This window comes from Melospiza melodia, chromosome Z (assembly GCF_035770615.1).
Source record: "Melospiza melodia melodia isolate bMelMel2 chromosome Z, bMelMel2.pri, whole genome shotgun sequence".
Taxonomy (NCBI): domain Eukaryota; kingdom Metazoa; phylum Chordata; class Aves; order Passeriformes; family Passerellidae; genus Melospiza; species Melospiza melodia.
In genome coordinates this window covers 2,139,418-2,163,910 of record NC_086226.1, presented here as the reverse complement: position 1 = coordinate 2,163,910, position 24,493 = coordinate 2,139,418, and the positions used below count along the sequence as shown (strand labels likewise).

Sequence of the window (24,493 nt, the reverse complement as noted above, 5' to 3'; positions counted from 1 at the left end):
TTTATTGCAAAGGGCCTGGGTACAGGGGCCTTTTGGAACTTGGGGTTTATTGCAAAGGGCCTGGGTGCAGAGGCCTTTTGGAACTTGGGGTTTATTAAAGCAAAGGGCCTGGGAGCAGGACCCTGCTGGGATTTGGGGTTTATTGCAAAGGGCCTGGGTGCAGGGCCCTGCTGGGATTTGGGGTTCATTGCAAAGGGCCTGGGTGCAGGGCCCTGCTGGGATTGGGGTTTATTGCAAAGGGCCTGGGTGCAGGGCCCTGCTGGGATTTGGGGTTTATTGCACGGGGCCTGGGTGCAGGGCCCTGCTGGGATTTGGGGTTTATTGCACGGGGCCTGGGTGCAGGGCCCTGCTGGGATTTGGGGTTTATTGCAAAGGGCCTGGGTGCAGGGCCCTGCTGGGATTTGGGGTTTATTGCAAAGGGCCTGGGTGCAGAGGCCTTTTGGAACTTGGGGTTTATTAAAGCAAAGGGCCTGGGAGCAGGACCCTGCTGGGATTTGGGGTTTATTGCACAGGGCCTGGGTGCAGGGCCCTGCTGGGATTTGGGGTTTATTGCACAGGGCCTGGGTGCCGGGCCCTGCTGGGATTTGGGGTTTATTGCACAGGGCCTGGGTGCAGGGCCCTGCTGGGATTTGGGGTTTATTGCACGGGGCCTGGGTGCAGGGCCCTGCTGGGATTGGGGTTTATTGCAAAGGGCCTGGGGGCAGGGCCCTGCTGGGATTTGGGGTTTATTGCACAGGGCCTGGGTGCAGGGCCCTGCTGGGATTTGGGGTTTATTGCAAAGGGCCTGGGTGCAGGGCCCTGCTGGGATTTGGGGTTTATTGCAAAGGGCTTGGGTGCAGGGCCCTGCTGGGATTTGGGGTTTATTGCAAAGGGCCTGGGTGCAGGGCCCTGCTGGGATTTGGGGTTTATTGCACAGGGCCTGGGTGCAGGGCCCTGCTGGGAGCTGCCAGACACAGCTCAGAGCAGGCCCCAGAGAAGAGAGGGGGAGAGAGGATGGGAGGGCGAGAGAGTAAAAGCATAAAAGAGTAAAAGGGGTAAGAGAGTAAAAGGCGAGAAGCAAGAGAGCTAAGAGAGCGAAGTTCCCATTACAATACAATAAATCATCTTCTGTGTGGAATATTCTATTTCTCACTAACCAATCTAGTACAATATACAAATCTTATAGCATTTCTATACAACCTATAAGAATCACTACATTACTATACTGTGTTACATTTTAAACCCTAAAAACTCCTCTTTGGGCCCCTTCTGCCAAGCTGTAGGGTCTGCTCTGACCCTTAGGGTATTGCTCCATCAAAAGGGGATTACCTTCAGTCAGCCACACCATTGTTTTCCCATTGTTCTGTAACTAAGGGATCTCAAAGCTTGCTTTCATTTCAATCTCGCTTATAGTTTCTGTATTCTCAAAATCTTTTGCCAGGCAATCATATTTATGAGGCTTTCCCGTTTCATCTTCCCCAACACAGGGCTAACAGGAAAAGGGCAGGAGCATGGCCACCAGGTCAGCACAGCCGAGCTGGGGACACGTCCTGACACCATCACATGTCCTGCTTCAGCAGTCATTGGGTCACCAGCCACAACTGCACTAAAGCCCCCAAGTTCTGGGTGTTGCAAAATGCACCAGCCATCGATGAACCACAGCTGCACACCTTACACGTGAGGCATCAGAGAGGATGGAGAGCTCTAAAAGCAGGGGCAGAGCTGCAGGGGCATTATTTCCTTTAAAATTGAAATAAAAAATAAAAATAAGAAAACAACCCCAAAGACCCCAACAACAACAGTAAAGACCACACGCACACACAATCCCTAAACAAACAAAAAATCCCTAAACAAACAAAAATGCCCCAACAAAGTTTTGTTTTTGCAATCCTGTACAAAAATTGTGTCCTCTTAATTTTTCACCCTTTCTAACACTAATTGTTCCCAGAAAGCTCACAACAAGGCAGAATTTCCAGGACCTGATGTTAAGAAGGAAACAAAAAAACCACTTCTGCAGTTCTTTTACCGATTGGAAATGCTGTGAATCCTACAAGCCCTATCCAAACTCTGACATGGGATTTCAAGTGGTTCCTCTGAGTCTGCTTAAACACAGAGAGGCTGAATGGGTTTATTCCTCTTTTAATTCACACCAAATCTCTGAGTCACCCTGGTAGCATTGTCTATCTTTCATCATACCATCCTCACCCACCCAATGCTCCTTATCTTGAAGAGGTATTAGGGCTTTGCAGCACACAAAGTACTCTAAAGATGTAGTGAAAGTCGACTTCTGGCCAAACTTCTTTCTTCTTTCAGATATTTGTTCACCTCTTTTCTTGTATCAGCCGTAAAATTATCACCACCAATTTTTCTTTTTTAATTTTTTCCTTTTTTGCTAAGAGAATTAGTTTAAAAGATTTCTGCCAAAGAGGATTAGAGACGTTGTTACAAGCTGCCAAGAAACAAGAGTGCACGTGTATGTATGTGTGTCTGGGAAAGGATAAAAGTGAAATAACTGCAGCTGAACTTGCTCAGATAACAGCAAATAAATACAAAACTTTCTATTAAGCTGACACAAAAAATAGAAAAGCTGTCAGAGTTACAGGGATCCGGACCTAACACAGGAAACACCAATACCCCTTATCTGTCTGTGCCACGGATTTACTCTCAGGCTGTCAGGCTTGATCTAGTTATTTCCAGCAGGACTCACTGCTTCCCACACCTTATCTGAATATGCCTGTAAGTAGCTGTGCACATGCAAATAAAGCTCTCCTAAATGCACAACACCAGCTCCCTCCCCAGGTACCTGTATGAATCCTTAGCCCCTTTGCCCAGCTCCCTCTGTTTTATTTGTTCACAGATGACTCCAGCACAGCTGCACAAATGCTCTCCCTCCGGTGATAGAGGGCAAGAAGCAAATCCTCAGGTCACAAAATCCCAGGATGGTTTGGGTGGGAATATGGGCCATGAGCAGAGACACCTTCCACTATCCCAGGCTGCTCCAAATCTCATCCAACCTGAATTTGGAAACTCCCAGGGACAGGGCAGCTTCTGTGGGCAGCCTGTGTCAGTGTTGCAGCACTTCAGGACCTGGCTGGATCCTTTCTGCAAAACCACCAATAAATTCTGTTACAGCCCAGGTGAAGGGAAAACCAAGTTTAGCACCCACTCACACTGACACTTCCCATGGTAAACAGCTCTATTTAGTCTGGTGATTCTTGGTCCTGCTTATCAGCCTGAGACTGGTGGGACTGGATGGCAACACTGATACCTGCAGGTGAATTTTGGGGGTTTTAAAAACAATGCTTCCAAAACTGGAGAATTCAGCATAGTTACAATAAAGGTTCACCACCTCCCCAGAAATCATCTTCTGGTTTCAGCTTCCAACAACATCTTTTGTATTGGCAAGTGCTAAATTGAAGCCAGACTGGCTTTGGGTGCCCAGGCTGGTACTGGCACAGAGACCACACTGAGGAAAACCCAGGTGTTTGATTTTTCTGTCCTCAGGGATATTTCCAAGCTTTTCACCATTATTCTTTGAACTCTATTTCCACAGGTACAAGTCCCATCACAGCAGGAGTTGGTGGTTAACTTGCTTTCACACTTGTAGACGTGCTTTTTATGTCACTGCATGTACTGACAGATCAGCAGACGGATTTTTTTTTTTTTTCCATTTTGTAAAACATAGATCAAGAGCCAAAAACAACTAACTCAAACCCCAACGCACCCAGAAGGTTTTCACTCCTGAGAAGGGTTTGCACCAGCCCTGGAATACTTTACCCACTGAAGCACAAGTGCAGAAACCACAGAATCATTCACAATCACTGAGTCCAACCATTCCCCCAGCTCTGCCAAGGCCACCACTGACCCGTGTGCCCAAGTGCCCCGTCCACAGGGCTTTTAAATCTCTCCAGGGATGGGGACTCCACCACTGCCCTGGGCCATCAGTTCCAATACTTAAAGAAATTTTTCCAAATATCCCATCTAAACCTCTCCTGGTGCAATTTGAGGCCATTCCCTCTGCTCCTGCCCCTGTTCCCTGGGAACACAGCCCGACCCCACAGCTGTCCCCTCCTGTCAGGAGCTGTGGGGAGTGATGAGACCCCTGAGCCTCCTTTGCTCCAGAGCAAACCCTTCCCCACTGCTCTGTGTTGCAGCAGCAGCCACCATGAAGCAAGCAGGTGATGATTTTCTTTCCACTCTGTTAGTTTTGAAATTAGATTTCTGAAATTACTGTCTCAGGACCAACCCTCAATATCCATCTAAGTGATGACTGTGATGCTACACAGCCGAACTCCAAAACAAAGAGGAGGATGGCAGTGACTTCCATTTGCTAAGGGAAAAGGACACCATGGCAGGAGCAGGGAGAGTTGGGGTAATGTGCAAATATATATGCACAGTACACAGACTGTAAACAAGTATCTGAAGCACTAGGACAAACAGAAAGGAGAAAAGTAATCCAGCCCAGCTAACACTCTCTTTGCAGTGGGCCACAGCACACAAAACAAAGACATGAAATATCAAAGCAGACACACAATATAAAGCAGATGAAATAACCTGACACAGAGAAAACCAAAAACCAACCAACCAAAACCCAAAACTAAACAGAAAACCCCAAGCAAAACAAACAAACTGACCCCCATTTATAAAGGGTGCCTTTACAAGAGGACATGTAGAGAGAAATTTTATTAATGTGTGTCTATAATCTAGGAGGCATATCTGATTGAGAGCCAATTCCCATCCTGATCTTTGTACAGAAAGCATTCATGGATTTTATTTTTATTCCCTTCACGAAGAAATTGCACAAGGCCAAATTTCCCAACTCTCATTGTCCTACCTTGAGACAAATCTTGTGCTGTTTTCACCAGGGCTAAAGAAGTGCACCTAAATAGGTTTTTTAGAAAGTTTCCTCAGACAAAGGCCACCAGTGCCACCAGAAGAGCAGCCTGTGCACTCCTCAGGGGCTTTGGGCAGAGCTGAGGACAAACCTCCCCCTCCTTATCCCTTATCAAAACAGTCTCCAAGATGTTTAAAACCCACCCAAAAATCCCTGCCTCAGAGATCAGTAATTAGGGCCATGCCTCACTGGGCATCCTCCATTCCCTGCTTGGGCTCAGTCCAGCAGCACACCCAAGACAGGCTTAAAATTAAGCCTCAGACCCCAGGGTCCAAAACAGGGATTTTTGTGGTTAAAGCTGCTCAAAGAACAGGGAACTGCTCCAGGTTTCAGCTGTACATGATCTTCAACACATAAGGAGAAATCATGCATCTATTTGAAAGACCCTAATTTCTTTCATGTGATGCTACAAAGCAGAATAATTAAAATATATAATTAATAAAGAGCCTGTGAAAGTGTAACTGGTCTTTGGTCTTTTGAGAAGATTTGCTTTCACACCACCTCATGTGCAAATAAAGAGAAATAAAGCAGCAAAATCTCCTGACTGTTTACCATTTTGCCATCAAGATTTTCAATACAGTTCAAACCTCATTGCCAGGGTCAGGACATTGAATTGTTTGGGTCAAAAAAGACCTTTAAAGATCATCTGGTCAGCAACCCCTCTCCCCCACCCCAAATCTTCAAGTCTGCATTATTTCATTTAAAATATTAATAAGCCTCCTGTCTCGTGCTGCAGCAGCCTAACCTATGCCCCCCCAGCCATATGGATTTGGAGAAGCTTATTATAATCATAAGCTACCAAATCATCATTTAAGTTTTTAGTTCCTCATTATTAACTTATGTAAATTCAGCTCCTTTGAGAGTGGAGCTATGGCAGGGAGTGAACAGGGCACTCCACTGCTCTTAACCCCAATTTATGCATGCTCTTACAGGCACCTTCCACCCGTGCCAAAGAACAGCAGCACTCATTTTTGATGTCACCTGTCTCCTCCTGCAGGGGATGATATAAAAATTACATAAGGTTTGAGATTTTGGGTTAAAAAAAAAGGAAAAAAAGCAACAAAACAAACAAGAAAGGGTGCCAGTGTAGCTTTTTTACCTGTCTACAAGATATCAGTATTAGGCTCAAAGTAAACAGAAGCTATTATGGCAGTTTGCTGCATCAGCCTGAAGGCTTTTTCTCTGCATATTTCTTCTTTCTCCTTATAGAGATAAAACACTCTGAAGGTATTTTTTTTCTCTCTGATTACAGCAGGAAAGCAAAAATCATATTACAGCTTCTGATTCTAACTGAATGTTGTTTCATCTCGTTTGCTGGAGGGGAAGGGCATCTGTGCACTCACAAATTTGGGGGTAATAAAAACAGAAAATGAAGACCACTGCCCTACCAGCAGACTGCAGCCTCTTCCCCAACCACATGGTGCCCACTCTTGTTCTGGTAGTGCTGAGCCAGTTCCCTCCTTCAGCTCCTGAGTGCAGGTTCCTGAATGGAGCCACCTGAGAGAGGAAAAAGCTCTTCCCAAGGTCTCAGGTGCCTTCAGCAGAGGAGTTCAGCCAGGAGGGAGTCGGGGTATTTACATGCCAAAGTCAGCTGGGAGCCCTGACTGAGTTAATGAGGGCTTTAAAAAAATATGAAGCCAGCAAGGACCTATTGACTTCTCAGAGATGTCGAGGAAATTATGCCAAATTATTATTATTATTATTATTATTATTATTATTATTATTATTATTATTATTATTATTATTATTATTATTATTATTATTATTAATAGTAATAGTAATAGTAATAGTAATATTAACATTGTTGTTTTGTTGTTGTTGTTAACATTAACATTTACATTATTATCATTATTTACTGTTGTTGTTGTTATTGATAATAATAATGATAAGAAAAAGAATTGTCTGCTAATTCAGCCATTGCAGGTTCACCCAAGAATTCCCACTTAATTCACTTTGCCTTTCTCCATACAATAGAGAGTAGATCCATTTTATCCCCTTGTACAAAGGTGGAGAAAACCTGCAGTTTCTGACTTTCAACATCAAAGAAGAGTCAAATCCCCTTCTCAAGGCACAGACCGGGTTTGTTTGACGGAGTCAATCCTATTTAACTGAGGATATTCAGTTCTGAAGACAAATGGACCTTACAGGTTTTTTGTGCTTTTCAGCATGCAGACCTCAGCACAGATTCCCTCCCTCTTTCCCCAGCATTTTCTGCTCGGGAAAAGGAACAAAGGACGGCTAGGGAGAGCTGTACACCATGGCCAGCTTGTACTCCTGACCAAAGGGCAGGTCACTGCTGCTTTGCAGTCGGGAGAAAATCAGGTCAGAGCAGGAATTCTTAGGAAAATGTGCTGGAGAAACCCTGCGTGGAGGACACCATCTGCTGCTCTTCCTCAGGTCACAACTCACCAGCTGCACTTTCTATTGTAAAACAAATAGTTTTCGCTGTAATTAAAACGCTGCATAATCACAGAGCTGCTCTTGAGAAGATCTGGCCACCAACAAAAGGATACATCACTGGGTCTCTCTGAAAGAGCAAACTTTGAGGTTTGATGTGTGACTTTGAAGGCATTAAACCTACCAGCCCTGTCACAGGGGGTGTTGGGGGGTCTCAAGGTGCTCAAGCCTTAGCTGGGGTGGCACTGCCAGCCCACAACACCAACCACGGTGTTCACCCTGCAGCACACCATCCCTCAGAGAAATATCTGAATTTAGGCACCATTTCTGTTTGCCTGGCCCAGTGCTCTGTGCCTGTGTTCAGGTGAGCACATACTGAAGTGGTCTTTGCTTTGCTGGCTTTGGTAAATTCAAAAGGACAGAGCTTGAAACAACTAATGGAGCTGGTTAGTGAACTCAGCTGCTTCAGAGAGCTGAGGGAACAAAGTGTTGGAGACCTTTTGTGTCAGAAGTTCAAAGCTCATTATTTCCAATGTAAAGAGTATTTTATGGGGGTGGTGGGAGACATACTGAAAGAGTCAGTCTGAGTCAGACTTTGGAGTTAATAAATAATAAGATATATTGCACTGTGGGTTTTGTAAGTAGAGAGAACTAACATGAATTCTTTTTCTGATTACTGACTACTTTTTCAAGGAATGAAAATGCGCCAGCTCTCATATATTTGCAAGTTAGTCTGTTAGGGAATAAACAAACTGTGAAGTGGAAAATAACTTAATCAGCTAAAGAAGGTGTGGGCTGATTCAAGTGCTGGGCAGGGAAAAAGAGTCAAGGAGGTTTGCTGAAAGGTGAATAAATGAGCCAGAGCTTATCAACTGGAAACCCAGCATATGTGAAAGATGTGGGGGGAAAAACCAAAACACAGGAATAATCAATATGAAGGAAAAGGTTTTTCCATTCCTTTAGATGCAAATCTGCTCCAAGCATATGGAGCAGCTCCCAAGCACATGATACCAGTGCCAGCCTGCCCACCTCATCCTTCTCCTCCTGGATTTCCTATCTGGCAGCTGTCCTTTGAGTCCGGTTGGGTTTTGTTTTTTTAGGTGTTTTTCATATCAGTCTCATTGACTGTGATAGCAAGAGGAAAAACTGCTACTCAGGTGCTTCATTAACATCCTCATTAAATAATAAAATTTGTGCTTGTGAAGTTTTTATAATTTTTCATGTGGTTTATTTGGTGTCCCTTTGATCTGGCAGCAGTTACATCTCCTGTATATATATTTAACACCAGAGAAAACTCCTCAAAAAGACAGAAAAGCATAAAAATACGTGAGCTACTATTATTCAAACCAGGCAGGGGTATTGGTGGGGTGAAGAGGGTGTTCCATCACAGAAGGAGTGAGGCCATTGTCAACTGGAGCTGTGGAATTCAGCAAAGAGCAGAGCAATGTGCCTCATTTACACAAAACCCAGCTCAGCTGAGTGTCTTGGGGACCATTTCTGAGATATTTTGCTGTTGAAGGCAGAGTTTCTGCTTGGCTTTGAGGGAATGGCCACGAGGAGCCATCCTGCACAGCCAGGAGAGGTGGCCCAGCATCTCGCTGATGGGCACACCAGTGCTGTGGGAGGGTTCTGGCACCACAAAATATCTCGCACAGCCAGAACTGGGGGGGTTTTGAGCAGCTTCCACCCCACAGGAGCATCAGCAAGCCATTATCTGACAATCAGATCATGATTCTGAGAGGCAATTGCCGCTGGGTGCCTTAGGGCTCCATGGTGAGCGCAGGTGGAGATGGGGAACACTTAAGGATATGTCCTTGAAGGTAAAGGCAGGGACAAGATGCTCAGAGAAAGGAAAGAAATGAGTAGGTGGTGAGCAGGAACATTCCCCCCTCAAATATGAGCAGGGCAAGCTATGAGCTGTGTCTGGGAATGCCTCTGCATGACATTTTCCTGTGCTGCTCTTTGCATGGCAGAGCTGACTACATTGATATTTTGAGTTAGGTTTTAAGCCAACAAAACCCTCACACTCCCCTCAGCCCATTCTAGTCTGTAATTTCATGTTGAAAAAAATCAGAATAATCTGAAATATTTTCTGCAGGGTCACGTTTATATATATTTTGAATTCTGGACTGTAGTTTGCAAAGATATTAACCAATTCTAGGTAGAATTTGAAGACAAATGCTGTCCCACTCCAATCATCTTTGATATGCCTGTCTTGATCTGTTTTCCCTTGACGCCCTTCTCCTGAAAAGATACCCAGGAAACACTTAAGACATACCTCTGTGCAATAAATAAAGCAGCAACATTAATAGTTAATAGTTAAGCACTAAATAACAGTCTATGAAGATATGGCAATAAAGTAAATTAATACTTCAGGGTCCTGATTTGTGTCTCACTTACACTGATGTTCCAGCTCTAAAACTATTGGTTTCTGCTGGGTCATTTACAGACAAGCAGTGGAGGTTAGCCTGACCTTGCATTGCTCCAATAAATACATTAGAGCAACAACAGACCCGGAGTCAGAAGGAGTTTGCAACAGTAGCATGGTGTAAATAATACATGGATATTAGAAAAGCAATTACATCCCAATATCAGAGCCCATATCATGAGCACAAACTGCTCTGCAACACAAGCTGGGTCTGTGGGGATGGAGGCCCTTCCTAAATTACAGCCTCACAGATCAGCTGGATGTTCACTCCCTCTGGAGTTATGCAAATCCACTCCAACCTTAGGATCAGCCCAATTTTATTTTATTTTATTTTATTTTATTTTGTTTTATTTTATTTTATTTTATTTTATTTTATTTTATTTTATTTTATTTTATTTTATTTTATTTTATTTTATTTTATTTTATTTTATTTTATTTTTTTAAGCAGATCTCTTCATCTTTCAGAAAGAGCAATGCCCAACTTTGGCCCTGGAAACGTGTGGGATGACATCTCCATTTAGCTCTGGTGCCTCCAGGCTGGTGCAGAGGAGGGAGGACAAAGGCAGGATGGTGGTCAGGAAAACTGCATTTTGTAGGGAACAACACCTAATCCTGGCCTAAACTGATAAATCTGGGCTGTATTTCTGCTAAACAGAGCCTTGGCAAGGAGCTTACATGTTGGCTCTACACCGGGCACGCCTGAACTTAGGAGAGATTCGTTTCACACTAAGAATTGTTGCTTTGAATTTGCAGGAGGCACAGACTCAACTTCTCCCAGTCCCTGGTTTTCCACATGAAAATGGAGAATGTGAACAGCACACAGCTGTGCTCCCCAGGCTGCTGGAAATCAATGGACAAAGGGAAAGGCTTTCACCCCTGCATTTGCCAGGCTCTTTTCACACTGGGGTTGTGCCTCAATTGTTCAACAAGCAGGATCTTGACAGCAGCTTTAGAAAAAGCTAGGCTGAGCTCTCCTCTTGGCAGAAAGTTCATTTTTCACTCAAAAACGATGAAACGTGACACTGAGAGATGAGCCAGATTTGGTTTTCTTGTGCAAAGGGTATGATTAGACCTAAAAAGCGAGAGTCAAGGTTAACAACTCAACCAGGCCCATCCAAGCCTGTGTGATTTATGGATGGATTACAATGAGCTGTCCTTCATAGCAAGCTCCCTTAAATAGCCATGATCATGCTATAAAATTATGTAACAAAACCCAATAGTTTTTAACAAAAATAATCTTGCTTAGGATAAGGAGGTAGGGCCAAACTATTTTAATGTCATATTTGATTGCTGAGTGAGTGCATCTTGTTTGCTTTTTCCTGTTGGTTGTGCATATAGAATTAAAAATCAAAAGGCTAATAGATGAAAAAGTTGTTAACATAAAGGTTAATTAATCCCCAGAAATCAAATCTTTTGCTCTTGCAGCTATAACATTTTCCTAATCATAAAAATACATTTTTCAAGCAACAGCTTAGCAATACTTAGCAAAACTTTGCACTAGGGGTGGCCAAAAATACTCAGCAGAGGAGATGGAAATGATCTGTGCATAAAGACACACAGCTGGTGCATTAAAGACCCTGCTGAGGACAGTCAGCATCTGGTGAGCTGGTTGAAAACTCACCCAAAACATTTAATGATAAGAGCTTATAAAAATGCAAATACATGCCGCTTTCTTCGGAGAGCCATGGAGCTGCATTTGTACGTGTCTTATCACTCTCTCCTCTGTGACAAAATTTAGCATCTGCCTGGCAAAACATCTGCAGACCTATTTGGGTTTAATATTTGGGGTAAGTAGTGGCTGCTGGTGTGATTTCTTACAGAGCACATTGTGTAAGGGCCCTGTCAGTGTCTGTCAGTCTCACCCTTTCATCCCTGGCACTGAATTTCAACCAAGGCAGAGAGCAAGACTGAAACTGCCAGAGGGCAGGGGGAGGTGGGATATTGGGAATAAATTCTTCCCTATGAGAGTGGGGAGGCCCTGGCACAGGGTGCCCAGGGGAGCTGTCCTGGATTGCCAAGCAAATTGTGTTCTATTCCCATCTGTGTGGCAGCTGTCTGCTGTTCAGTGGGCAGTTTTCCTTATCTCTTCCACAACCAATTCTCCCTCCAGGGGGATATCTGCTGATAACAGGCTATTGAATGTTACTGCATGGCTGATAAGACCTACAGCATCCCATTGGGAGATGCTCTGCCCAGGGGGAGGAGCCAAGCATTCCTACCTGGATATAATCTGGAGATTCTGGAACACCAGCACGACTTCTCCATTGGATTCCCAGAGGAACAGCAGCTGCCTCTTCTTCCACTGGATCTTCAGGGGAAGAGGCTGCACCTTTCTACAGGATCCCTGCTCCAACAGAGCCACCCCTGACACTGCAGGAGGGCTGAGCCACAATTCCAATGGGACTGCTGCAAACACCCTGACCCACAGGGTGTCAGGTTGTGTTCTGACTCTGTCAGTGCTGTTTTAGTTTACTGCATTGTTTATTTTATCTTTTTCTTTCCCCTGTTAAAGAACTGTTATTTCCTGCTCCCATATTATTTCGCCTGAGAGCCCCTTAATTTAAAATTTATAAGCAATTTTGAGTGACGGGGTTTACATTTTCCATATCAGGGGAGGCTCCTGCCTTCTTTAGCAGACTCCTGTCTTTCCAAACCAAGACAGGAGCTGTGGCTGTTCCATCCCTGAAAGTGCCCCAGGCCAGGTTGGACAGGGCTTGGAACAACCTGGGACAGTGGAAGGTGTCCCTGCCCATGTTAGCGGGTGGAATGGATGAGCTTTAGGCCCCTTCCAACCCAATTTATCCTATGATTCCGTGATATTTGCCACCACATATAGCAGTGGCTCATGTACTGCTGCCACAGCCAGCCTTGAAGCAATGGGAGGGCCTCTGCTCCATAAAAATGGAAAATCCAGGGATACCCCTCTGTTCCAAACACCTGCCTTGCTGTGTACAACTCACTGTGAAAGGTTGCAAGGCAAGAAAGACCAAAGAGCCATGAAACTGTGAGTGCTAAGGAGAAAAATAAATACATGAAAAAATGCATCTTCTGAGTGAGGTCAGACAGGCCTGGTTCTGGGGCTGGTCTGAGAGTGGTGCAGAGTGATGTGCAGAGCTTCTGTCCAATCCTCCTGTCTCCCTTCTGCTTCTGGGAAGAAAAGGCAGCAGGAAGATTCCCTCAGACCACAAACAGCAGCCTTGAGATTGCTGCAACCAAAGATTTTCTTGAGTAATGCATTCTGGCAGAAACACATCCATACTACCTTGTAGAGAATGCAAACAAGATTTCCCAGAAAAAGGCAAGAGAAGCAGTGAGACTCATCCCACTAAAATAGGAGAAAGGAGCTGGTGAATGTAGCAACCTGCACTAAGATATTTAGATGATTAGACTGGGTACTTTGAAAAAATGCTTCATGACAAGGGTGTTAAAGGATCAGGACAGAGCACCCAGGGAAGTGGTGGAGTCACCATGCCTGGAAATGCTCTAAAAATGTGTGTGTGACACCTGAGGATGTGGTTTGTAGTGAACGTGGTGTTGGTGCTGAGTTGATGGCAGGAATTTGTGATATTAAAGGTATTTTCCAACAGTAATTCTATATTCCCATATTCTCTTCAAGAGGTTGTGGCTGAACACCCAAATCTCATTGGGAGAGAGGGGAATGTACATGTTCAACGATCTGGACTCAGTAGTTCTGCACAAGTGACTGAGTGTCCACCAAGGACAAAGGGAAATATCTCAGGGTGGTTAATTCCCATTCTCACCATCATCCAAAGAGCCTATTCAATCAGTTTTGAGGTAAGGAGAAATTGAAATTCATCACTATTACAAATCCTTCCCCAGAGTTGCCACACAAAGGAAAAAATTGTGAGAGATTTATTAAAGACGTGATTGGGGAGACAGATCTGAAACAAAAATCCCCAAAACCCATTCTGAGCACACAGCACTTCATGAAACACCTAGATGGGAAGTCAAAAATTTAATTAATCTTTTCAGAGGGAAGGGACACGTATCCCATATTTATCATCCTGCACCACATACTCATGGAAACCTCCAAAGAGCAGGGCATTAGGGACTCAGGATTTCATTTTATCTCCTGCTGGTGTCTGTGTTGAGCAGTAAAGATGGCAAATTATTTGCAAAATTATCAGGCTCCCTCAGTGCCTCAGCACTTGTCAAGGGAAATAACGTGCTTAGAAATACAGATGTCACCAAGATTAACTTCCAGTGCCTGAAAGGCATTTGCCTGCCTGACCTGAGTGCAGACCATGGCTTTGCCAAGTGCCACTCAGCAAATGAAAATGCTCACGTGAAGCTCCAGACATCAGCTCAGACACCTCGATGGCATTTCACTCACCTTGTCTGGGGGTAGGGTGAACTTCACTCTCCAAAACCTGACTCTCAGCCCAGCAAGGCAGAAAGACTTCTGAAACTGACAGTGGGGCTGTTTGTATGGCTGACAAAATCTATTCCTTCCAAAAAGAAACAGAAGATGCTCCATGAAGAGAAAATGGTGGATTTTAGCCCTTATTGTTTCTAAAGATGCAATAAAACTATGTGAAACCTGGTTTTTGTGGATGAATTTTGTCACGCTCTCTCAGGCCTGGCAGAGCACCTTGTATCTTGTGTCTGGAAGGCCCTTAATTCACTGGTCCTTAATTCTGGGGGTCTCAAAAGGCAGAACTGAATCCCAGGAATTCAGTGGAATTCCAAGACCCTCTTGTCATTCCACCATGGGACCAGCTGCCCCAACAGCAAGGACCTCTCACAACTCAGAGGTTCCATTGTTGTCTCTGAGGTCTACAGAAGTCTATATTCACCTTCAACAAAATGCTCATGCTCTCAGCTCAGGGTTAAAACCTGAACATGCTGAATCAAAAGTTTAAAGGTTTAGAAAAAAGTAAGCGGGAGTCCTGAAACCCTCCTCATGGGCAGCTTTAGTGCTGACATCCTTGCAAACAGCATCTTCTCCACCTAAAAGAGTGGCAGCACTTACACAGACTTAATGTAGTATTTTACCTCTCTGTGATGGACAGTAGTCTCTTTATGGATTAAAATGTTTATTCTTCTAGCCAGATCCATTGGATGATGAAAAGATGACTAAAAGATGTAGAGAGAGAAAACAACTAAGTGATAAAATTACCTGACCTCTAACATTTCACCATCCAGGAGCAGATTTGAGTCAGCAGTGCTAGGGAAAAAAAAAAAAAAAAAATAAAAAAGAAACAAAAAAAAGGGAAGCAGAAGATAAATAGAAATTCATAAAACTTTCATTCCAAGAGGTGCTCCCTGTGATGCTTGTGCTGGGAAGAGGAAGGTCAGTACCTGCCCTGGCTCCATCTGGCAGGGCCTACAATCCAAAAACATCTTGCTGGGCACTCTTGGGAGCTCATAAGAGCAGGAGGAACCACTTCATCATGAACACAGAGCTGAAATCTGACACTCAGTACCACACAGCACTGCCGAGGCCAAAAATACAAGCTGTCAATACCAGTCTGAGGGAATACCAGCAGAAGGGCCATTTATTATTTCCCCTGTTTCTTCTGCTCTTTCCCTAAGTGCCCACTTCTGGGCACTGTCAGACTGTGGTGAAACATCTCTGTAATTCACTCTGGCTTTTTATGGAGACTTTCTGGGAGCCAAGGCTGCAAATGCCACTGAGGAAAATGACGGATGCAGCAGGCTTTAGGAAATTAACCATTCTTTGATTGCTTGCTTAGCCGAGCAATTTGCAGCGTGATAGACAGAAATTATATCATCCAGTGTCAATTTGTCTATTCATTTTTCCCTCTCCACATGCTTCCTCTCCTTGATTGAATAATCACTAACAATAATCACAAGCATCTGGGGGAAGGAAGTACATCCATCAGTTTTAATGTCAGCAAGAATGAGGGCTGATTCCTCCAGCATTCACCACAGCTCTGCATCTTCAAAGTCATTTACATTCTCCTTATACCAGCACTAATACCCAGATTGTATTATTTCTGTTACGTACTTCCATTTCAGTTTATAATCGAGGAACAATAGAATGGCAATTGGGAAAATACCCAGTTTCAAAAAATAGATGGTTGTTTCATCTGCTATCATGCATTACCACAAATATTTTTACATCTATGTTTTAATTCTCTGAGAATATTGATGGAAGTGTAAGCTTGAAAGACTGAGGCTGAATAAGACAGACCAGATCCAAAAACGATGATTTTCTATGAAGGATGAAGACAGTAAAGGACAGAGCTGTTAGGAAGGTGTAAGCAGGCAAATCCCAGGGATTGCAGAGGCTTTGCAAAGGCTGTCTCTGCACAGTTTGCTACTTGCAGTAATAAATTACCTTACTGTGTCTAGATATTTTGAAGACAACAGTCCAGAACATATACTGAATATTCAGTGATCAAAATACCAAATTCTCAGTTTTTATGGCTGCATAACTCTAAGTATACTTTTATATATATATATATATATATATATAAATGATGCTCTATCATCATATAATTCTACAGTGACATTCTCTAGTTTTGTGAATCAATTTCTACCAGCTGAGCTTCCAACTCCCCCTGTTCAGGGACACAGAACAGCAGAAAATACAAAATCAGTGTGAAGGCACAATAAGAGGCCCAAAGATTGCCTTTCCCACAAAACTGTTAAAGTGATTTGTTTATTCAATAGAATTAAATCATCTTTCAAACACAGTGACACAGACCAAAAAAAAAAAAAAACAGAAAAAAAAAACAAACCCCAAACCCCCTGATTACTGTTCTAGTTATGGCTTACAGCAATTGATAGGCTTTCTATCACAACCATAGTACAGCTACAGAAACAATAATAAGCCAAAATTACAAGGTGTAAGGTCGACAAAATAAAGGTCAGCCAAAGGACACAAGAGATTAACATCATCATAAAACCAACATGAACCCTGCATGGATTTCTCCACCCTCCCTGCCACTGCCTTACAGAAACAACAAACATGAAACAGCTTTATTTTTGTCACAGCCCAAGCTCCCCTTCAATGAAGACACAAAGTTTTACTCCAGTATTCCCAAAATAAGCATTTGTTTCCCACCAGGTGAAAACCAGGGAAATACTCAACAGGCAGCAGTTGCTCAGTAAATTTACATGGGCTCAATGCAGAGGTTTGATCAGGAACCTCATGGCTGGCAGCAGGAGGGCCCAGAAATGAAGAAAAGTCACCAAATTTTTGTCCTGTCTCAGAGAGGGAAGGGATTTTTCTCCCTCTCCTCATCTCTAAGGGGACAGGCTCGAATGCACACCTAAGTGTGTGTCACACAATGCCAACAAATAGGGATTAATTCTGCCTGTTCCACACTGATAAGAAGGCAATAACCAGAGTCTTCACAAGCTGTAGGGAGCACTGGAGATACTTCAGTGTCTTGGTCCATCAGGCAGTTTCAGGTACAGCAAACTTCTCAAGATAAAGCCAATGCAATATCTGATTTTTCTGGCTTAATTTGTCACTGCTTTACATGCTAACACATTTTACAGTGATTAGTACAGTCAAAAATGTACATCAGCTTACCCAAAGATCAAACACTGAGAACATCTATGGCTTCTAAATAGAAAGTCAGACACATTGGTAACATATTTACATCTTTCAATCCTTGAAGCACTGAGGCAGATTTGTCTTACTTCAAGCTTCCCACTGTGGCCCAGTCCCTCATTTCTGATGCTTCTTGGGTGCTCAGGGCTTTGGGGAGCACTGGAGGTGCTGACAGCCTGGGACCCAGGCTCCCTCAACCCAATGCCTCTCGTACATTTGGATTTCTCTTAAGTTTATTTTTAAAAGCACTTAAGTACAATTTCATTGAATAGAATCAGTTTTGTTTTTTTTTTTTCTTTTTATTTTTAATACCATGCAGACAACACGGGATGACAAGCAGGCTCACACACATTGGACAGGATGATAACAAGACACAAAATGATAATAATCTGGGTGGGTTTTTTGGGAGATGCAGGTTATTGGCTTGGCTTACAAGCACTGATGTAAGGCCTGAATTCTCTTTCTGCTGAACCCAAATGTGAATGTTGTGGTGGCTTTAAAGGTAGTGGGCTGCATCCTGCCTTCAACACATTCATATCACTGACAAATTCCATACTGGTATTTTAAAGCAAGCAGAAAAAAACCCTCTTTTCCTGAGGCCTGTGGTTCACACACATACTGCCAGGTACAGGGGGCTCATGTAGGATTTACACCACCACAATGAAATGCTTTGCATAGATGAGCTTGAAAGGATGAATTGATGAAATCTGGAAGGGAGAGTGACAGTCACAACACTTCTGCTTCCAGAGAAGCTTGTTCTTTACTCACACCATTAAAAACATAGTATTGCTCCTGCACTGTATCTAAAGCATATGAAAAAAGTGTATCTGAAATCAAGTGAAGGGGGGGAAAAAGAGGCTGCCTCATTTTGCCAATGATCAAGGCCCATTTCTGGAGCACACAAAATTTCCACACACTTCACTGGGTTTTGCAAAGGCCCTAAGCATATATACTGACCTCCTTATTCCTGGAACCTCAGCTCACTCTAGAATTTCCCAGGGAGCTTGGCCCTTTAGGGACTGCCGAATTTTGCTGTTTCCTTTTTCCTATACTTGTGAAAGCTCCAAGGCTCTCTGCACACTCAAACGCGAGTGAGGTGGGGGAAAAGGCCCATTTCATAGCATTTCACATTCACTACCCTGGCAGACAAGTGGACATGCCAGAAGATGAGAAAGGACAGATTCCCAGCCTCCCCACCTCGGTTTCCCCCCAGCCACAGCAGGGTTTGCTCCTCGCTGCCAGGGAGGGCTGAGCACCCACGCAGCTGCGTCAGCACCAGCGCTCTGCCTCCAAGCAGGAGCAGCCCTGCCACTGATTCACCAAACACCCACAGAGGGGACTATTCTTGGAGCTGATTTCCTTCCATCCACTACATCTGGCCATCCCGAGTCACCTTTAATTCATCGTCAGCCGAGCCTGCAAGAGGGTGGATTTTTCAAGGGCTGCAGGAGCCACCCCTGATTGCTGCAAGCTGTGAAACTTCTCCTGTTCTCTCTGCCGTGTTATTCCAGGGCACTAAAGGCTCTGGAGCAGAGCTGTGCTTGCAGCCTCCTGTATTCCCTTGACATTGTTTCTCAAGGAGACCACAGACCTGCTCAGCACGGTGCCTCTCCTCCTTGAGATAGCAGCAGAAGGAGCTGCTGCTGCCATGGCATGGCTCTCCCTTTTGCAATTCATGAGCTGGCTTTGACAACTCTGCTGCAATCACAGGAAATATGCTAAAATATTATAATGGCCCTATCGCCATTGAAGCCATTCTGTCCAACAGCAAAGTTGGATTTCATGAATCAAAAGCAATCAGCTAAACTATTCCAGCTAAATACTTCCTTCCCTTTGATGACAGCACTGGCAGATTCATAAGCCTCCTCTGTTGACCCGACAATAAAGTCAAAGCAATCCCAGTTATCATTTCCAACTCAACTTGCCTTGCTAGTGTGTGCAGTATCAGGAACTTCTTAAGGGATTCTCCTAAATAATGTGAGGGATTGGGGATTAAACCATAACATTTTCTCTCTGCCTGTCTCAGGCTTCATATCCTCAGCAGCAGAGCTGAGATTACAGCTCAAGCTCAGGATGTGGTACCAGACAGCTGACAGCCTTTCTTCATGCACAGATCAGAATTATTGGTGGGGGGGATTTTTCTGGGAAAGCACAACGTGCTACACACATCCTTTACTTGCAGGAAACACACCTGACAGTCACTTCTTATCACTCATCTATCCCATTGTTCAGAGGTTAAGATTGGACATTTGGAGCTTAGACCTTGTGGGAGAAGGGAAAACAAAAGCAGCCCCAAACTCAGACAAATGATTGATGTCAAAAGAATATTTTCTTATGCTCAGCACACAAAAGAATGATGGCAGAAACCAAGGAGGATCCTTCTTTCTGCAAAAGCCCTTCTACATATGACATTTCTGACAAATGCCATAGTTTTGCAATCATTTTTTGAGCAACACCTGAAAAATTAATCAGAAAGTGAACATGTTGCAACATGTGTTTCATCACAAGGATTATTTTATATATATTTCATTAATAATCTTTCTGGCTTGCTAATCACTCCTTAACTGTACAGCTATGTACACCTTCACAGAAATATCTGGGCCTGTTTCTGCAGTCCCTACACAAATAAAATACCCACCCACCTTAATGGGGGCTCTTTTCAGATAAATGTGGCAAGATTGGGCCTTTGGTACATATGTGCAAGTAACCTGCACACACTTCTTAAAATCATTAAAAAAATATAGTAGCTATAGATTTATAAGCAATCAAAATCTAAGCACAGTAACACTGCACTTATTACAGTGAATTTACATTGCTGATTTATATGAAGCAAACAATGGAAAGGAAATGTCTGTGACTCTGTATTTACAGATTAACTGTAAATGCAGTTTTGCTTATACTTTTGTCTGTCCAAAAGGATTTCTTGCAACGAAAAAGAGGGATTTGCACTATTTCTATCAGCATATGGATGCTTCTCAAGTGCTTTCCCATCTTTTTTGAAGTGCCTTTTGCAACGTATCAGACTCCTTTCAGTTGATTTTGTTCGCTTCCATCACCACAGTAAAGAAAAATCTCTTACTAAAGAAGGTAACCTTAGCAGAGCAGCAGCAGCAAAGCAAACCTGAAGCCACTACTAGCCCCAAACTCAGGCAGAATAAGGAGTAAGGGCTCCAAGTACCAGCTTCAGTGTCATTACTGTTATCATAATAACTCAATGCACAGCGAGACGGCCAACCTGCAGTGTCACATTGTTCTCTAAATAGCACTTTCATCACAGCACTTCATTGTCAAAGCCCTTTGCACACAAATTTACAGAACACAGCAAAGACAAAGATCTCTTTTGCATATTGAGTCAAGGAAACCATTTCACCTGCAGGTTGATGGGGGTGCTGCCTATTTCACAGGTAGACAATATGAGGGGGTGCTCAATAACACACAGTGTAACTCTAAGACCTAAAACACATCATCACCACAAATAATACATTAAGCTTAAGCACTGGTCCTTCACCTGCCCCTGGCTGGTGTTTCCCAGGAGAGTTCTGACACCTTCATCAAGGACATGGGTTGCTTCTAAGGCAATCAAACCTCAAGAGCGCAGTGTAAATAAAATGCACTCTCACATACCACCCAGGTCACTGCTGGCCAGCAGGGACTTTTGAAGTGGTGACCAACGTGCTTTCACTTTCTTTGTGATTCATTTTATCTGTAGTGTGAGCAACTTGCACAGCTCTCAGCATAGCACAGAGGCTTTTAAAAGAAGCTTTGTGCATTCATGCATTACAAAGTCAAAATCCAAGTCCATATTTGGATTTAAACCCTCTCCCCGCCAGCCCCCCACAAAAATAAAATATCCCTCATACAGAATTTTAAACTTCAAGTCCTTGATCAAAGATCTTGCAATCTACATAAGACAAGACAAGGCAACAGCCCTAGTGCTTCAGACTAAGAACTTAGACAGGGAAACTCTGTTCATTTAGCTATGCCAGCACAGCTGGAATAGCAAACCTCACCTCCTGTGTATGCAGTCATACCAGTATGAAAGAGCAATTACCAGTAGCCTACTACAACAAAATAAACTCCAGCAACTTCTGGCACCTTTTCTGCTCCAGGATTTTGTCAACTGTAGCAGGTGAAAAATTAGGCTTGGCATACCTGGTAGAGCTACATTGATGACATTTAAAGAATACACCACCAGCCCTTTCACTATCCTAATAACATTCTCAATATACAAAAATGCCACATTAAGACATTTGACATTTCAAGATGCATAATTTTAAAATAAGCATCATAATCTAAGCCACAAAATAACTTCTCTGAATTTTAACTTCATTTCCTGACATTAACATATTACAGATACCTGAAAATGTTAACTCAACCTGTACAACAGTGAATCAACATTCAGATACTTTTACAAAGTCTTTAATAAAAATCAACGAGGAAATTATTTTTTTTCTATCTTATGCTGAACAAAAAAATCAACTTGTAAAATATAACTATGTAATCCCCTTGCTCTTCATCTCAAGAAAACCTTGTGAAGGAGCTTGTTTCTTCAGCAAGGACTCCAATGTGATGCTGAGATGGTGGCTGTGGGAGGAAGTGCACACATTGCCATGTGTTAGCCAGAAGGAAAGCATCACAGACAGGGAGAAAGGAAGCACAGTCAGCAGAGGAGAACAGAAATGGCAGGCGCAAGAAGGAAGAAACAATCTCTAAAACAATATCACAACATGATTCACACAGTTACCTGTTGCTGTGAATGGGAGTTCAACGTTCTGTTCTATCTTGGTTGAAAAAATTCATAAAGTGATTTTGTTTATTTCTAACACAACTATCTGCTATTTTTGATCAACACTTTGTGACATTACAGAACAAAGATTTTAAGTTATATATCCCCATTAAGCTATAACGCTGAAGAGTATTTTCAAAAATCTAAAGGCCAGAGAACAGAGTGTTCAATAACATCTGGCAATACCCCAAGGTACTCGATTCAGAAACCTATGTAAAGTCATATAATCTATGCTAAAATTCTCCACCTCTGTTTTTCCTCAAAAGTTTGGTGCTTTTCTCCATAGTGAAATGATAACTATATTAATGTGCTCTATTTATCTCTAAATGTATTGTAAATGTGCTTCTTATCTGACTTGCTTTCCAGGACAGGGTGTACCCTGGGGCACAGGAGTTTTGCTTCTCCTACACTGTTACGGACCCAACTCTGCTAGCAGGAAAGATGCTGGTGTCCTAGATCTTATGGGATGCAACGCCTTGAGGAACTTTATATCAAACAATTATTGCATAATCTCGGGGTGTAACAAAACCTCCTCCACCATACACAGGCCATCGAGCTCACGCCACACTCTGGCAGTGTCCCCTGTCAGCTGCAGGTCCCCGTGTGAACCCGCAGGATCCCCTTGCTGTGCATGTGGAGGAAGTTGAATATCTCCGAGGGCATCGCGTGGAAGCCGGGGCGAGGCTTCACGTTGTCGTAGTAGTGGTGAGTTATAAAAATCCCTGAGGGGTTCATGGGGAAGGCCCAGAAGCCGAAGAGGTGCACCTCCTCGCAGAGCTCCAGGGCCGCAGTCACCAGGATCAGCCCGGTGCTGACCCGCTTGGCCCGCACGCCCTGGCCGAGCCAGTAGCGCGAGACGTTGATGAGATACTGGGGGTGGAAGTAGTAGACGGCCTGCTGCGACTCGAAGTCGTCCAGCACGTACTTGACGCGGATGGACACGTCCGTGTTGCGCGTGTTGTAGAAGGCCGGCAGCAGCACGGAGGCGTTCTCGTACACCTGCAGCACGTCGTAGAAGGGCTTCCTCCACTTCTCCAGCTTGTGGAATCTGCAGGGGAGAGGGTGGGAGCGATTGCCATGGTTTGACGCTGGCACAAAGCCAGCGCCCCCATGAAAATACATTCTTTCTGCTGTCTGCTGTGAGATGTGAGCAGGAATAAGCAAAGCAGGCCCCTACTCAGAAATAAAGAAAGGAAAACTTTATTAACTAAACTACAACTATGTGTAAAAAGAAACACACAGGGAAAAATGAAAGCCTTCTAAAACATTTCCTCCTCCCCCCACCAAATTTCTAATACATCTATCTCTTAAATTACCAACTCCGTCCGTCACTACTCTTTAGATAATCAATTCTCAGTTCATCAAGAGGAGAGGAGTCCCTCTTGTGCCATAGGCTTCCTGAGGAAACACTGTTGGAAATCTGAACACCTATTGGCTTGACCACTTCATATCCCAGAAAACTTACTTCTTCTCAAACCACGACAGTGATGGTCGGCACATTCCCAGCAAGAAACCCCCCACAATGGGCTTTTACTGAAATACTTCTGACACAGGGATAATTGAGATGATTCTTCCCATTGATGGCTTCCCGTTATCAATGGGAATGTACTTAGATTTGTAGATACAGCATCAGCATGAAATGTAGGGTAGAAATGACATACTTCTGAAAAAACTATTAAAAATATAACATTTTAAAAAATTTGTTTTTAAAAAATTAAAAAAAAAATCATAATAACTTCATAATAACCCTGTGGCCATTACTGATGGTGTCTCGCTTCTCATGGTATTATTAGAAGTACGTAATTTTTCCAAGCTACGTGGTGCACTGTAGAAGGATTTTTAGCAGAACAAGGCCATGCTGTACTCCTCCATGGACAACCCTGGCCTTCAGACTACAGAGTTACTTTGAAGACCATGTGCTGTCTTCAGGACAAGATAGACCATGTACTGTCCTCATAACAAGACAGACCATGTACTGACCTCGAATGGATCCAACAAGGAAGAATGAGCATTGTGCCAAGATGTGACTAGATGCCAAGCACATTGTGGGAAACTCTTAATTTGGCACACCTTAACTAAAGATGCTTATAGGTGTGACAACCCATCAGTAATTAACATGTATGTGCAACTATAGTTGCTTAACCAATGAGCATCAAGCACTAGTGGTGTGAGACAACGTATAGAAAGGAATAAATATGCCAAAGTTGGTGAATAAAGGAGAACAATATGTAGCAATGTAGAACAACATTGGTATGATTGTTGTTACTCAGCCGACTCTCCTGTCGAGGACCCTCCTCAGTGCACCATGCAGTGCAGGGCTGTATAAAAAAGTGGCCAACACCAAAGCTAGCAAGTGCTTAAAATGTCTTACTGTAACATTTTTAAAAGAAATCCAAAGTCAAACAAATTATTTTATGTTGCTTGAGGAAAGAAAAATATCCCCCTCCTTTGAGAAAGGAA

The 24,493-nt window shown here is 43.5% G+C and overlaps 1 protein-coding gene across 4 annotated transcripts in view; it reads right to left on the bottom strand.

Annotated features, from left to right (window-relative positions):
- Positions 1-16,318: 16,318 nt before the first annotated feature.
- Positions 16,319-24,493, bottom strand: part of ST8SIA5 (ST8 alpha-N-acetyl-neuraminide alpha-2,8-sialyltransferase 5) — a 72,205-nt gene continuing 64,030 nt past the window's right edge. For all 4 annotated transcript variants that reach the window (XM_063181209.1, XM_063181208.1, XM_063181211.1 and 1 more), the window contains one exon: positions 16,319-23,081. In XM_063181209.1, the coding sequence (XP_063037279.1) occupies positions 22,619-23,081 (463 nt within the window). In that variant the 3' untranslated portion in view covers positions 16,319-22,618. The remainder of the gene's footprint in view (positions 23,082-24,493) is intronic.